Here is a 16,261-nt window from a genome sequence, read left to right on the forward strand (position 1 = left end):
AATTTCTAAGGTTGTTTTGCTAGTTTAGTTGTGTGTTTATATGCAGGAATAGTTGCATATTTGAATTTGAATTTGGTTGTAAGGGTGCTTGTTTTTGTGTGAATATTTTGTTGTTGTAATCAACAACATTGACAATCTATCTACTATAGAATTTTTTTTTTTGCAATGTTGGGCAAAATCAAGCAATGTAATGTTGATATTTGCAACGTTAGAGTCACCCAATTTTGTGTGAAAATGCATGATTAGTTTCAAACATTTTTGTTGTTGTGGATGTTATTGTTATCACTATTATTTTTCTTTTAAATACCATTTCTTGGAGTTGAGAACATCTTCTTCTTTTTTGTGAAGGAGATTAGAGAGTTTTTAATGTGAGTAATTCAACAGTATGAGTTTGATGCATAGTTTTATCCACATTGTAATTATTGTTGTTGATGTATGATAACGGTCCCCCTTATTGTACAAATCAGATTGAAATAAAAAAAAAAATTGCAAGAGATGGTGGTGCAAATTTGTGCAACTTTGGTGTTGACTAGCTAGGTTTTGTCATCTTGTTTGGTGTAGTTGTGATGAAGTTTTTTATTTTTACTCAAAATCTATATCATCATTGAAAATCTAATTTAGAATAATTTTGGCAAAGGAGCAAGATGGATAACTTGACCACAAGACTGAGACATTTTTTGTCATAGCCATATATAATATAGGTATACAGGCAGAATCTAACTCTCCAATTTTGCAGTTTGATATACACATAATGGCCTTTGTAATACAACGATCATGCAACATAAGGGTTTTGCAACTCATCCATTAAGCCTCTTGAGTATTGATCACTTTTGTTAATAAAAAGAAATTAAATCAGTTCTTTGAACAATCAAATTAAAATTTCAATTGTTCTGCACATTCCAACATCCCAGCTTTAATCCAACTATTTGTATAAAGAACCAAATTATTTTTATATAAACAATTAAAGTTGTCATATTTTAATGTGTAACATTCTTCTTCCATGCTATTAGTTATATAATGCTCACTTGTTGAAATTTGAGCATACCTGTAGTTGAGCATTCTACAATAGAGCATCCTAATGTGGATATTTCAAATCACTATCAATTTGATGCTACTTACTTGTCAAGTCCCCTTCTTAAAAAAATTGGTTTTGAGTCCCAATGGTTATGATGTCACATTAGCGTGTTTTTTTGCTAAGGTGTCCAAAATAGTTCCAAAAAGAAGTAATTACCCATAATTGTCAAAAATCATGTTTATTGGTGCACTAGCAGAGAGGGCCCTATACTGAGCACCCAAACTTCACACTTCTCAATTTTCTATGTGGACATTTTAAATCTCTCTCAATTTTGTACAACAGTTCACTTGTCAAGTCCCTTTGAAGTCCACCCTTTGAAGTCCACATGGCTAAATATGATGTCGCATCAGCATGGATTTTTGTGAAGGTGTTCACAATGGTCCCAAACCAATAGGTGTGCACTAAGTCATGTTTACTTGTGCACTAATGTTGGCATCACATGATTGGTTACTTTTTGAATTTTAGAGGTACTTTTTTGGGAATAAACATTGACATGACATTTTTAGGGCATCACTATTGGTCCCATTTTGTCCAACTACCATAGAATATATCGGTACCCTATCACCTATTGGTCCCTCCCCCTAATATGACAACACAAATTAATTATTTTTTTAGATTTGCTAAAATCTTTTTGAGGATAAATATTGACATGACACTTCTTGTGCTCCACTAAAAAGCTAATTATGCCCAACAACCATAGAATGTATTTGTACCCCTATCACCTATTGGTCGCTCCCCTCATATGACAACACAAATTAATTGCTTTTTTAGATTTACTAAAATCTTTTTGAAAATAAATATTCACATGACACTTTTTATACTCCACTAAAAAACTAATTATACCCTACTACCATACCCATTATTAATCCCAATATGACATCATCTCCCCTAACTTGTGAATTTCCATAAATCTTCAACAAGAAGTATCTAGTTTTGCAACTTCCTTTCGCCCGCATGGCTGGAATGGGGACTTGGCAATATTACATTCTTTATGACAGCGAAAGGCGCTTTGAAAGTCAATCGGAGCACTGGGCTCTAATACTACTAAGAGATCCCATATTAATAATGACAATAAAATCACGTGTAAGCTTATAGCTTTGCCCTGCACTTGTATGCTGCAATAATAATGGAGTTTTTCTCCCATCATTATGTTAATGCTTTTATAGTCAAATTTTAGCTTTGACGTGCACTTGGCGTTTTTGCGGTAATACAAGTATTCAATTTATTGAATATTCTCCGTTGACAGCAAAGAAGACATGTGATAAAAAGAGGAATTCCCAGCTCCCAATACAAACCAAATTCGGGTTTGCCTCACAAGTCAATGCAGATGTGCCCAATATCTTTGTCTAGTACTTATCCTTTTCAGAATTTTGAAGCATAACGTAATTTGCTTTAAACCTCTTCCAATTTGCAGTTGTTGGATATAGTCAATTCTAGTCTAATCAACCCTCCAATTAATTTCAGAAAAACAATTGTGATAAACAGTTAATTTGGAAGTATGCCTCTCTTTTAGGCCTATGTGGCAACTCCTAGCTTTTGCAGTTATAGTTTCAATATAAAGATTGATAGCCAATGATATTTTCAAAGGATTCCTTATAAATCAGTGAAAAGATACGCCTGAGCACTAAATTGCTATGAACTTTATTGATTAGATTTTGTATGACAATATTTTACATTTGAAGCTTTGTATGACAATGAAATTTGTTAATGGTGTCTATTCAGTCTATTCAAATACACTTTAGTGCATAGTTTATTAGAATCGTTTAGTAAACTTTTGCTTTTTCAAAATTTTTTTGGCATTGATTTATGAGCTCCCAAAACCTGATTCTTCATTTATTTATGTTGGCATACCATGACAACCTTGGTGTGCTCTATTCAAGCCAACTAACCTCACCCATCCTCCTAAACATTTATTTTTTCAATTTTTTTTGGCATGATTTATGAGCCGCCAAAACCTGATTCTTCATTTATTTATGTTGGCATACCATGACAACCTTAGTGTGCTCTATTCAAGCCAACTAACCTCACCCATCCTCACACAAGATTGAAAGGCATTTTATTGCTTTATTGATTTCAAAAAAACTTTTGACATTGTTTTAAGGGTAAGTCTTTGGAATAGAATGGAAGAGCTTAGGATTCCAAACGAGTATAGATCAGCTGTCCATAAGCTTTATGAACAAATTAGAGCAAAAATCAGAAATTTTAGATTTTTTGAATGCTTTGACAGTGATATTGGGATCAATCAGGGGTGTCCTCTTTCCCCATGGTGTTTGGTTTATATATTGATAAGCTGGAAGAGTGGTTAAGCAATTAGCAGACTATGTGGTGAAGTTCTTTTGTAGGCGGATGATCTTATTCTGATTGCAAAATCTGCTCATGGTTCTCTTGGTCTTCTTGTCTCATAGTTCCGTCTTTTGTACTTGTTTTGAAGAAGGTAAGAAGCTCTCCATCCCCCCTGGATCCTCTTTGTCCTACATGTCTACCAATTGAGCTTCTCAAACCACAAGTGGAAACAAATAAAATGAATTCAAAAGCATTGCCATACAAAAGAAGCTCATTTTGGAAGTAGCATGTCAAACCACAAGTGGAAACAAATAGAAAGAATTCAAAAGCACTTAATCACTAGTAGCCTCAAAGTCAAACCAACGGCTCCCTATGGGATCCTTTTAGCTAAGGGTGATATCTTCCTGATGGAGGCTCCAACAATAATCCATCCATTAAGTTATTTAAAAAAAGGTTGAAAACAAGGATGAACGTTGCTAGCCTGGAAGAGTGACTATGGAGGAGTTAAAATGTAGGAAGAAGACTTGGAGAAAGCAAAATGACAAGTGGATGAACAAATGGGACATTAATAGGCAAATGTCCTAATTCTAATGGGGAGATAAAAATTTGGGTGTTGGAAAAATTTAAGACTATCATGTGGTCAAAACAAAACATCCAAAAGAAAACACACTATGACAGAGAATTCAATCACATGTATATGCACGACAAAAAGGATTACCTAGGGCTTAAATCAAAGGAAAGGCTAAAATCCTATGTTCCACAAGTTTCGGGGACAAGGATGGCAAGAGACAATGGGATGTGTTTCCGGTACGAGGGTACTTTTGGGCCATTTTGTAGGAGACGGTTGGGGATATCTGTTAAAAAAATTGGGAACTTCAAAAAAAAATAGAGAAGTTTAAAATATGCATATCATAACATTGATAAAGCATTCATCATAGACATTGTAGTAGATTATGTAATGTACCCAACCGTACGGCACCCAAATGTCCACAGCACGTCACGTACCACTGTGTTGTACCGACGCTCTCTTACGACACAATACTTGAGGGCAAAGTACCCGAGGGAAATTTACTCGAGGGCAATTACCGAGGGAAGTACCCGAGGGCAATTACCGAGGGAAGTACCCGAGGGAAAAACCCGAGGGCAAAGTACTCGAGGGAACTACCCGAGGGAAAAGTACTCGAGGGAAGTACCTAAGGGCAATTACCGAGGGAAGTACCTGAGGGAAGCACTCGAGGGCAAAGTACCTTCGACCCTCAATCAACGACACTTGGCACCCTTCGGCTCCGGACGCAAAGTTCCACTCATTCAGAAAAGTAGGTCGCACGCTTCCAACACTTCGTACAACAATGTTGCTTCCAGTGAAGGATCCTCCGTCGATAATATTATTGCAAATACAAGAATGAATTATCAACACAAAGTATACACCAACAACATTGAATGGCTATTTGTAATTATATTTCCACACGGTAGAGATAGATCCAACAATGAAGTACAAAGTGAAATATCAGAAATGATATCTCCAATGGTAGACTAGGGTGGTTGCTAACCACCGAAACTGCGACTACAGAATAGGGAGGATCTTGCACCTCCGAAACTGCAACAATGCCAAACTCCAACTGGAATTCGCAAATACAAAGAAAATATAAAATTCACCATACCTACAACTATGCCAAACTCGACCTTATAAAGAGCTCCGGGAAGTTTCTCAAAGGGTTACAAGAAGGCCGACAATAGTTTATTATTTTATTAATTTGGGCCCCTTTATTTAATAATTAAATTAATTAATTGAATAAGTCCTTATGATATTATTTAAAATTTAGGACCACTTAATTAATTAACTTATTTAAGTTATTTTACTAAAATTGGGGACATTACAGTCCTCTCGGCCCAAATATTGCTTACCCTCAAGCAATCTGTAACTATCTGCCATTTCACAAGCTCCGCTATCCCAGACCATGCATGGATGCTGGTAGATGTATCCGTTGAAAGCTTGACGCCGCACGATGACTGCGAGCACCACCTGCAAATCCCCAATCATCTTGCGTTGCTCCACTCTGACATAAACATTGCCCTGCTCGGAGTTGAGGAATAACTCATTAAAATCCAACTTGCTTTCTTCATATGGATGCCACTCACAAGGAGAGATGACAATCATGCACGCCTCATGCCCAACCAAAGGGTAAACTTCGTATCCAACCAACTGTAGAGATTGCTCCTGTAATGGATCATTGTTAGAGTTCGCATCTCCATGAAGTTTATCAACCACTGTTGGCTTGACAAAATTCATACAAACATCTTCATCCTTGCAGTTGTCATGAAAGTTTAAGTGTTCTCCACTTGAAGGGACAATTGTTGTCTCTGGCTTGTCCATATCCTCATGTTGCTTGGGTGAACATGTGAACTTGTCTTCATCTTTCTTTGATTCTGATTGAGTTCGTAATTCAAGATCCAACTCCTTTTTTCTTTTCCTTACATAGTACGTATCAAAGGATTCAGTAGCCTTGATCTCCTCAGGTTCACTTGAGTATTGATCAAAGATTCTGATAACCTCCTCATGCATAGGTATACTTTTTCCTATTAGAACTAAATATTCTTGAAATGTCAGAAGATTCTTCCTCTTTTGATATTTGTTATACCACTTGGTGATTTTATTGGCGGCAATTTCATTATCCCTTTCTTCCATTTTTGTAGTCATCCCAAGCATTCCACAAGCTGGCAGGATTTTGGCTTTGATACCATTGTAATGTACCCAAATTTCCACCGCATGTTACGTACCACTGTGTTGTACTGACGCTCTCTTCCGACACAGTACCCGAGGGCAAAGTACCCGAGGGAAGTACCTAAGTATACCCGAGGGAAATGTCCGAGGGCAAAGTACTTGAGGTAAGTACCCAAGGGCAATTACCGAGGGAAGTATACCCGAGGAAAAAGTACTCTAGGGAAGTCCCCAAGGGCAATTACTTAGGGAAGTACCCAAGGGCAAATACCCGAGGGAAGCACTCGAGGGCAAAGTACCTTCGACACCTTCGGCCCTCAATCAACGACACTTGGCATCCTTCGACTGCGGACGCAAAGTTCCACTCGTACAAAAAAGTAGGTCGTACACTTCCAACACTTCGTACAACAATGTTGCTTCCACTAAAGGATCCTCCATCGATAAGATTATTGCAGATACAAAATTGTCAACATAGAGTATACACCAACAACATTGAATGGCCAAGAACTAGATATTTGTAATTATATTTCCACACAGTAGAGATAGATCCGACAATGAAGTACAAAGTGAAATATCAGGAATGAAATCTCCAACGACGGACTAGGGTGGCTGCTAACCATCGAAACTACGACTACAAAATAGGGAGGATCTTGCACCTCTAAAACTACAATAATGCCAAACTCCAACTGGAATTTGCAAATACAAAGAAAATATAAAATTCACCATACCAACAACTATGCCAAACTCGGCCTTATAAAGATCTCCGGGAGGTTTCCCAAAGGGTTACAAGCAGGTCAACAATAGTTTATTATTTTATTAATTTGGGCCCCTTTATTTAATAATTAAATTTAATTAAATAAATCTTTATGATATTATTTAAAATTTAGGACCACTTAATTAATTAACTTATTTAAGTCATTTTATTAAAATTGGGGACATTACAAATTAATACATTAGACTTGAATTCAGATTTCATATGAGAATCGACAAACAAATTAACAAAATTAAAATGCTTTCATTGTCAATGTGCATACATATCATATTAGAATTATAACAAAAATGCCCAAAAGCTCCAAGTGTCAACTATGAAATGCTATAAACCGTTAACAATAAACATAGAAGTCCATAATCAATTGCCCATAATAATGAAATGATAGAACTAAAAAAATATATGGTTATCCATATTCAACACATGGTAGGTTTAAGAGTCAAAATCAATATCAAAAGTAGAGTCTAAGTCGCCACTCTTTCTCTAATACTCTTCTCCTTTGCAAATCTGAAAATGAATGTCTATTTCTCTTCTTTGGTTATTTTATGCTAAGATTAGGTTTTGGCATTGTTTGATGTGGTTTGGGGTCCTTTGTGAGCCCAACCAGCCTTTTTACAAAGTTAAAAAATATGTTTTTTTCAATTTGGCTGTCCAAAAGTGGCATGGGATGTAGGGGACGGCCAGGCAACTTCCCAAAAGTTCCTTGGTCATTCCAAGGACTTCTAGTCGTCTCCCTACATCCCAAAAACATTATTAAACTTTATTTTGTTTGGGTACAAGCAAGGTCTTCTAATAGCCATCCTTAGTACAGGAACAGGGGTACTAGCACAAGGTCACATCCCCATGGAACATAGCTAAAATTTTAATAGCTTAGTTGAAGACCATGTCCCATCATCTTCAATGTGAAATGGTAGATGGATAACTTCCGAAGAAGAGCGAGAAGAAAGGACTTGCATCTTTTGTGATAAAGGGGCAGTTGAAACCGAATGACACTTCATCATGAAATGTGCGACTTATGAAGATATTCATAAGTACTTTGAAAACAATTTAAAGATGGACAACCTAAGCAAGTTGTTTGAGGGGGTAAGGCTTCACAAAACTTCAACTTTCTTGATCAAGATTCTAGAAAAATCTGAATTAGTGTTTTTTGTCCCTTAGACCACTTAGTCTTGTGAATGTTATTAAAATCCCCTCATTCACTCACAAATAACGCCAGTCCGATTGGAAACCCAATTATTTTTTTCCTACTTATTCATTAACATAGAGTTGACTGCTTCCGTCTTAGCATGCAAGGTCAAACAACATAACCAAGTCAAATTTGCTTAGTAGAACAATCACGCTTTGTGAAATTATAAAACTCGTTCCTCGTTCTATGGTGTCCGAGCTGTTGCAATGAGCATAATGGTACTTAGTCTTGTTTGCGTGGAAGTCATCTTTTAAATTCTTTCATGCTGGAAAATGACTCGTGTCAGTATCATCATTTTTTTCCCAATATCCATAATACAATTAATGTAACTGAGCAAAAGCTTCAATAGTGGATGATGGCGAAGCTTTGTCTATTCCTTGGGTTTTATCACTTTCACTGCCATAGAAAATGCATCAATTTGGGAATCGCGTTAACAGCAGATGCTAGATTTGTGCTAGCATATTGGGATAACTCCACGAAAATTAAATCTTTACTGGAATCACAATGTGAATCAGCTAAAGTAGTTTATTAGCTTACTATAGGTGAATCCAATGCTCAACTCGTCAACTTGCAAAATATATATTTGGTTAGTTGAGCATGAGGTTAACCTCTATTAAGCTAGTAAATTACTTAGCTGATTCGCATTTTGCTTAGTATATTTTGCAAATTGAGGAGTTGGGCGTAAGGTGAATCATATCTCTACATGCTTGACGATAATGAGTTCTCATTTTGTACTGCGTATTAGTGTGTAGCACAGAAAAGAGAAACACACTTCTTCATAGAGCAATTGTGTTTTTCGATCTTCTGTCTGACAACACATACAGAGGTGGAAATAATTCCTTACAGTTTGCTTTATAATATTTTTATCTTATTGAATTGATTTGTTCGTGTCAGATGATGTTTTTTCTATAACAGTGGTCTTGAATGAATTGTAGAAACTGTTTAATTATATGATATATCAAACGTTGTTTCTATTTTATTTATTATATCTTTAAAATTCAATGATCCCAAAAAGTCATAATCCTTCAGGATTGATGCAGTTTTTCATTGAGGCGTCTCAAAACACAATAGTTTTCCCTAGTGGGGAAATTCTCGATATATATGCATTGTGATAATCGTAACTGAGGTAACCTCTCCCATCTTGAGATTAGAGGAGTTGTAACAAGCAATGAATATATAGTTGCTGCCACAAACAAAAATGATTTTGCTGATGCGTAAGGCATTCTCAAGCCACCAGTCTCTGCTTACTAAACATAAATTTTTACTTGACCAATGGCAGACTAATTTTATCAGTGTGTACAGGGAAGTTAACAATGACTTGACCTATTGTATATGGTGCACTGGACGAACAATATTATCAGTAAATTGATTCATCAATATTGCAACAAATGATGTTAAAGTTTGTTGTGTTTGAAGTCAAAATTATTTACATACTAACTTCAGTTTTTTCTTCATTAGGACTATCGGGAGGATTCGTTGTTTGAAGACTAAAGCATTCCCAGATGAATGAGTGCAGACTACACAATGCATACTAATTTTACTTTAAGCATGCCTGTATCAGGAATGCTTCCAACAAATTACAAACACACAAGATTGCCAGTGTGTTAATCTCCTCGCAGATATGAACTCCAAATCCGGCACAAGAACTTTTTCCCAGTGCCAAAGAAGTAAACATAATTTAAAAAGTCATCGGATCTCAGAAATCTACGGTAAGTGCCAAAAATCACATTACACCTGCACATAACAAAAGCCCTAAGCAGCTAACCCATACAGAGAAAATAAAATAACAAAAACGAAAAAAGAACACAAATTATGTGATGTAGCTCTTCAGAATTCTTAGAGCTCATTCTATAGACAAAAGCTCAAATGTAACATGAGAATTTACACCATGGAGCTAGAATCGTGATATACCTAAAAGATGAACAAGCAGTTCCATTACATCTCATGGTCTACGGGTCGATGTTTCCAGACTTCAACACAAGTGCAAGAATCAGACTGCATAGTTGGGAAGGGCTTGTTTTCCAAGATTATTAATTAATTTACATTGCAGGACTCTGATAATCTTCAATTGAACTGATGCAAGAATCAGACTGCATAGTTGGGAAGAGCTTGTTTTCCAAGATTATTAATTAATTTACATTGCAGGACTCTGATAATCTTCAATTGAACTAATTTGTTTATCTTCAATTGAACTAATTTGTTTTCTCAAATCAGTGATAATCCTTGAATATACATTAAAAAATACACTCCAAAAGAACCTCAAGCTGTGCGTGTAGAAGAAATGAGGATCTCCATAAAACATAAAAAGCAATTCTTATAGATGCCATTGAAGGGGGGAATGGTATAGAACAAACATTTATGTTCAAATCATGCCAAATACAACATAACAAAGCAGTTCTGCTACATAGCATTGAAGGGGGCAACTGGTATCAACAAATGTTTTATGTATAGATCATAGCAAACTTGAGCATATTTTCCAATTAAATAAATTACATAAACCATCAAGCAAGCATAGAATATGGATGCCGTCACAAGGTACAACCTCTAAATAAAAATCCATCCCAGATTGGAACTCTATATTACATCTGTACTACATCAAATTTGAGAATGAAAATGCCTCTGTAAGATGCAAGGTTCACATCATACCTACGAAACAGTGACAAGTACTTTGGAAATAAGCATTTATAATCGGCCATGAACAACATAATGACTAGGGCAATCGACTATTTCAATTTTCAAATAGTGTAAAACCTGAGAGAGTTAATTAAGGCAACAAAGCCTGAAGGATGATTAACAAGCCATGAAAAACTGTCAACAAGAATCAGGCAATCGACTGTTTTCATTTTCAGGTATTATCAAAACCGAGGAATTTAGTAAGGCGAAAACCCGCTGAAGGCATTAGGATTAATAATTCTAGAACAGTTCAAAATACATATGAAAGCAAATAATCAGATCAAAAACATTGTGAACAATAATATTACAAGGTTTCCAAGGAAACAATATACATTTAACCAGATCCCAAGATTTGTGACTCACTGCCATCACTAGAATCGTGAATCTGTCGGCTCACAGCCATCACCATAATCATGAATCTGTCATAGTATGCCAATGCAGGCAAAGTTTTAAAAGGGTCTTCAGAGCATCACCACCAAACGACACTGTAAATTACAAAAGCAAAGTGCAAAAGCTTGCCTCAGAAAATAAACCAGTCATATACATTGTTCAAAAGAACAAAAAAGATAAAAGATTAAAAAAAAAAAGTTAGGGTTCCACTCTCATGTCAAATATTCATTACATAATACAACTCAAATTTCTCTTAGCATGCTCATGCTTGGTATGCAAGAGGCTGCAAGAACCTAACGGTTAAAGATTGCAATACACATACATAAGAAGGAAATCAAATCCACCACTGTATCTACGTCCTAATGAAAAGACAACTTGCAGGTAAGATACTCACCCCTTGTTAACTAGAATGAATTCATTTCTAACAGATAAGTCCTTCTCTTCACCATGGCCTTTGCAGCCTCTCCAAATGGTTCATCAAATGCTGCTGCTACAAAGGCTTCGGTCTCTTTCCTTATCGGCCGATCACTGGGTCTAATAGCAACAAGTGTTGCCCCTTCCATCCCAGCACCGGCCGGAAGATCTAGATATGGAGCATACCAGAGCTTCATGTTCAGGGCTGGGACCTGCGTCCGGTTAGCAGTAGCCGAAGCTGCCAGAGGCTTGTCCCTAAACTCCCTAAGCTGCTCTTTCCCCATGCACAACATTCCCTGCCCATCCGCATCAGTAAGCACCAGACTCTGAAGCGTAGGATGATCCGAAATGATCTGTTGCAACAGGTAGTGCCTGGCAGATGCCGCGATCAGAGAGCTTATAGTCCAAACCACTCTCAATTTCAATCCGCCGTTTGTATAGAACGATTCTGGAATGCTCCCACTGTCATCCTGAGAATTACTCAGCTCCCTATTGTGGTTATGATTATCCTGACAAAGCGCATCCTCCTCCTTCCCTGTAATCTTATCTCCACCCCCTCGAAAATAAGATGTAGCACCTAAAATAACACAGCTCTCAAGCGTGCTGCCAAATTCAGCCTTCCACCGCAGGAGCACTCCATTCTCGATCCCAAGTTCCCCGCCAGGGAGCTCAATTCTGAGGTTTTGGATCTCCTTGAAATTCTTCAGCACCTCTCCCGGGGAATGATGCGAGACCTCTGCAAGGACGACTCTTTTCGGCCCTAAGATCTGCTGCAGGGCCTGCAAGGGTTTCACTATACTCCCCACCACAAACCGAAAGAGATGGCCAAAAATACTCCTACTCCTGCCGCCCAAACCTCCGGCGCTATCCTCTCCCGAGATCACACAATCCACCTTCACCACCACCTCCTCCACCTGAGGCACCAGTCCGTTGAATCTCTTCGAAACGGCGGCGCAGCGGCCGAGCGCCTTTATGTCCCCCAACTTGTTAAATATCAGTAATACCACTGAATTAGGCAGGCGATCGAAGTGATCCGGCATTTGAACCCCCGCCCTCTGGTGCACCAAAACCCTACCCTGATGATGATTATTACTACTTTTCTTCGAACAAAATTCCAAACGCATTTCGCCGCACAATAACAAATACAGATAAAAAGAAAAGAAAAGAAAAGAAGAAACCCTAGCTTTGATCTGTACGCCTAAAACTTCGGCGGCTCAAAAAGAGAAAAGAAAAGATCTTAAAAGCACAGATTCGCTTTCCTTTACTGTTCTTTCAACTTTACAGATTAAGAAGGAAGGCTACAGATTAATTTCTCCTCACAGGATCTAGCTTCACATGTAAGCTACAACTGCGCACTTATAAATGATAACAAAAAGCATTACATTATTTTTCTCATGCCTTTTTCTCTAAGCATAAACCTTATTATTATTTTTTATTTCGTTTTCTTGTAAGCTTGTACCTGGAACTTTCTCCGGCCAACGCTGTGAAGAATTATTCTTTGGTGCTTTAAAGGCCTTCTGCCGCGTGGTCCTCTTTTGCGATTCTTGCGATTCGAACCTTAGACGTTTGGCTTTACTCGGTGCTTAAGGCTGTGGCCTGCGACTTATCTCGCCATGGACGGAAAGCTTCTGCGGTGAGGAACTTTTCAGCGGAATCTTGGCCTTGGCCCGGTTTTCTGAAACCGCGGTGTTACGATGGGCTGTTTGTCGGCGACGGATTAGGAAAAATCGGTATAAATTAGTTTTAGTTTTAACATTCTTTATGCAATGGTAAAATTCCCGATTTAGTCTTCTGTTCATTTGGTGTCTCTTTCGGAGTGAATTTTGTGCTTTTGTTAGAAAGTCAGAGAGTACACATTTGGTAGGGTATAGCGATAAAGGGCCTAATTTTGTTGTATAAATTGTCCATTTTTCTTTGCCTCTTTCTTCATCTTATCCATATCTAGACATGTATTTTAATATATTTATTTTTTAAATATTTACATATTTTTTATCTGTTATAGTTTGACCTCTTTTTATGTGGAGAGGTTGTAGACTTTTGACTATTTTGATTTTAATTTTAATTTTTTGGGGGTCAATTTTAATTCACTCATTTTATTTTTTTGGTTGAGAGCCAATTAAATACAAATTTGTGCACTTCATTCGTTGTTGGATGTTTATAATTCAACTCGTTTGATGCATTCATTTTAGAAATTCTCAAATATTTTCTTATCCTTTCTTGTTTTAAGGAGTATTTGGAGTTTGTGTATTGGAACAAATGTACACATGCATGATCATTTTAGGAGCACATGTATGATTGAAGTGTGTTTTCTTTGATCATCTTAAACACATTTCTTTGGATATGATGGTCCTTCCAAGTTACTTCTAAAAACGATTAACCTTCAAATATTAAAAGAAGCCAAGGCAAATGAGGAGAAACAAAAATTAAAATTGTATAGATTACTAGATCTTTTCCACAAAAGTGTAAGACATTTCCACAACTACAAAATTGACCATCTACAACATAAATAGAATTTTCTAATTCCAAGGCGTGATAAGATTGGCAGACTCTCTTCTGGGTCCTAAGGCATCATACATTCCAAAATCTTCACATGAAAAATTTATTCTTTAGTCACTAAGCTAAGTACATCTCTCATTTGCATTTAATTTGCATGCCTTGTCGTTTAATTTAAAATAAATCATCTCTCAATAATCACCCATTTGTTAATCTAGGTTAATGTGTGCTTATCTACATGTCTTTGATTGAATTAGCCTAAATTAAGCTTAGAAAATTTTATTTTATTTACATTTTGGTGAACCTAATCAATCTTAACCAACCTATTTTTCTTCTAGTATTTTCATCAAAATTTAAAAAAATAGATTTATCATGTGTATTTTTAAAAAAATAGGATTTGTATTTACTTTATTTATATAACTTTTGATTAGGGTTTGAGTATATTGTGACTTGTCTTTTACGACTCTCTCACCTTAGGAAAATTGATCATTCTACTAACTCTTAGGGCTTGTTCCTTGGTCTACATACACTCATTTTAGATTTTGACATGTTCTTGTCTTTATAACATATGCTATGGATATGCATGTGTTTTCCACAAAGGTGTTGTTTTATCTTTCTCCTCTTTCACTTAATTATCTCGTGCACACCTCATATTATTAAATATGCATATTTTATTTATCCATGCATTTCATGATGATCATGTGCCTTGTAACAGTGGTGAGCATACACTAAGCAACGATCTATCACGTGATTCACCTATATATGGTGTGATACATCTTGAAAATAAATATAATAAATAGTCAAATAATAGATAAATTTAAGGGCATGACCTCCAATAATAAAAAAATAATATTATTATTTCAATATAAAAATGTGTGGTGGTTTGGAAGATCCTTCTCTTCCTTTTTTTAGACATAACTATGTAGGGACACATGCCTTCATTCTAATTAAGTTGGCTTAAGAAATAACTAAAACTAATAAATGAAATTGTAGACACTTAAATTCACCTAATTGTTAAACCCTTAATTATTGACCTCTAATATTCGTTAATCATTAAACCACATTAGTTTATCATAGTATCAATTAATCAACTTATTAATAATCACATGTCATTTATTAATTAATAGTTATTCTCATTTATCAATTTATCCATTTAATTAAATAATATTTTATTATTTAATTAAATAAGACATAATTATCCATTCTCAAATAAAAATTCTATTTTCATCTCATTAGTTAACCCCTTCTTCCTTCATCATTTAACTCTGTATCATTTTAGAAACTTCATCTTCTTTCATTAGTTAACTTTCTCTAATTTAAGGAACTTTTTCTTCATGCATCAACTTCATCTTCAAGTGAAAATATATTCCTCACCTTTATCCATCAATGAAATTAAATACTTCATTATTATCCTCTCATAAATTCAAAATGGTAAATTTCCATGTATTAAGTCGAGTTGACTCTATAACTTCTTCAATTAGCTGAAGTCTCTAATCTTACCCTCATCTTCCATACTTGTAAAAACAATCTACAAATACAATTATTCTTCCATCATTTCATAATTTCCATTTATGCAAATTCGTTTTATTTTAATACTTCATCAATCAAATTTAATGTTATGTTGTTAAGTCACATCTACAATCTAACAAATAAATCAACATTCATTTGAGGTCGTATTGATGTTTTTAATTAGGGATTTGATTTTATTTCTATTTTATGTTTCAATTCTTTTCATTTCTTGTTTTACAATTTTTTGCTTACATTTTGGTGAACTCAATTAATTAATCTTGTTGTCTATAAGTGTATATTGTGTTTCTTATCTCATGGGTTATAGGTATTTCTAAGAGCTTCTAGAAATCAACGTTTTATAGGATCTTCTTGGGGTCAAACAGACATTACAATTATATTTGAAAGGGTGAAGAAACAAAGGTTCACATATAACACTTTAGGAGAATATTAGTATTTTTTTTAGGGTCTTGAAGGCTTCAATGGTACAAAATTTTGTATGACCTTACAGAATTAGTTCAACCATATGTCCATACCATAAAAATTGTAATATTTTATTATACATTTTTATATATATATATTTGGATGTTTATTCATCACTATAATTGATTTTATTATTTATTTGTAGTTGTTGGCATTTTATGCCCTCCTTTATGGTCCATCAACTATAACCAATCTGTGAGATCCTAAATGGATCACCTCGCCCTTTCATTCCTACCTTAGCCAAATACTCTAGTTGTAAAATCTAAAATT

The 16,261-nt window shown here is 35.6% G+C and overlaps 1 protein-coding gene across 4 annotated transcripts; it reads right to left on the minus strand.

Annotated features, from left to right (window-relative positions):
* Window positions 1-10,901: 10,901 nt before the first annotated feature.
* LOC131047396 (F-box protein At5g46170) lies at window positions 10,902-13,218 on the minus strand. 4 transcript variants are annotated; one of them, XM_057981271.2, is made up of 3 exons: window positions 12,969-13,217; window positions 11,490-12,564; window positions 10,902-11,190 (listed from the first exon to the last, which is right to left on the minus strand). In XM_057981271.2, the coding sequence occupies exon 2, from the start codon at window positions 12,547-12,549 to the stop codon at window positions 11,500-11,502; it is 1,050 nt and encodes a 349-aa protein (XP_057837254.2). In that variant the 5' UTR covers window positions 12,550-12,564; window positions 12,969-13,217; the 3' UTR covers window positions 10,902-11,190; window positions 11,490-11,499. The 4 variants fall into 4 exon arrangements, with proteins under 4 accessions (XP_057837254.2, XP_057837253.2, XP_057837255.2 ...); XM_057981270.2 differs by having other exon boundaries at window positions 11,490-12,580; XM_057981272.2 differs by having other exon boundaries at window positions 11,490-12,585.
* Window positions 13,219-16,261: the final 3,043 nt, after the last annotated feature.

This window comes from Cryptomeria japonica, chromosome 2 (genome assembly GCF_030272615.1).
Source record: "Cryptomeria japonica chromosome 2, Sugi_1.0, whole genome shotgun sequence".
In the NCBI taxonomy this organism is placed as follows: domain Eukaryota; kingdom Viridiplantae; phylum Streptophyta; class Pinopsida; order Cupressales; family Cupressaceae; genus Cryptomeria; species Cryptomeria japonica.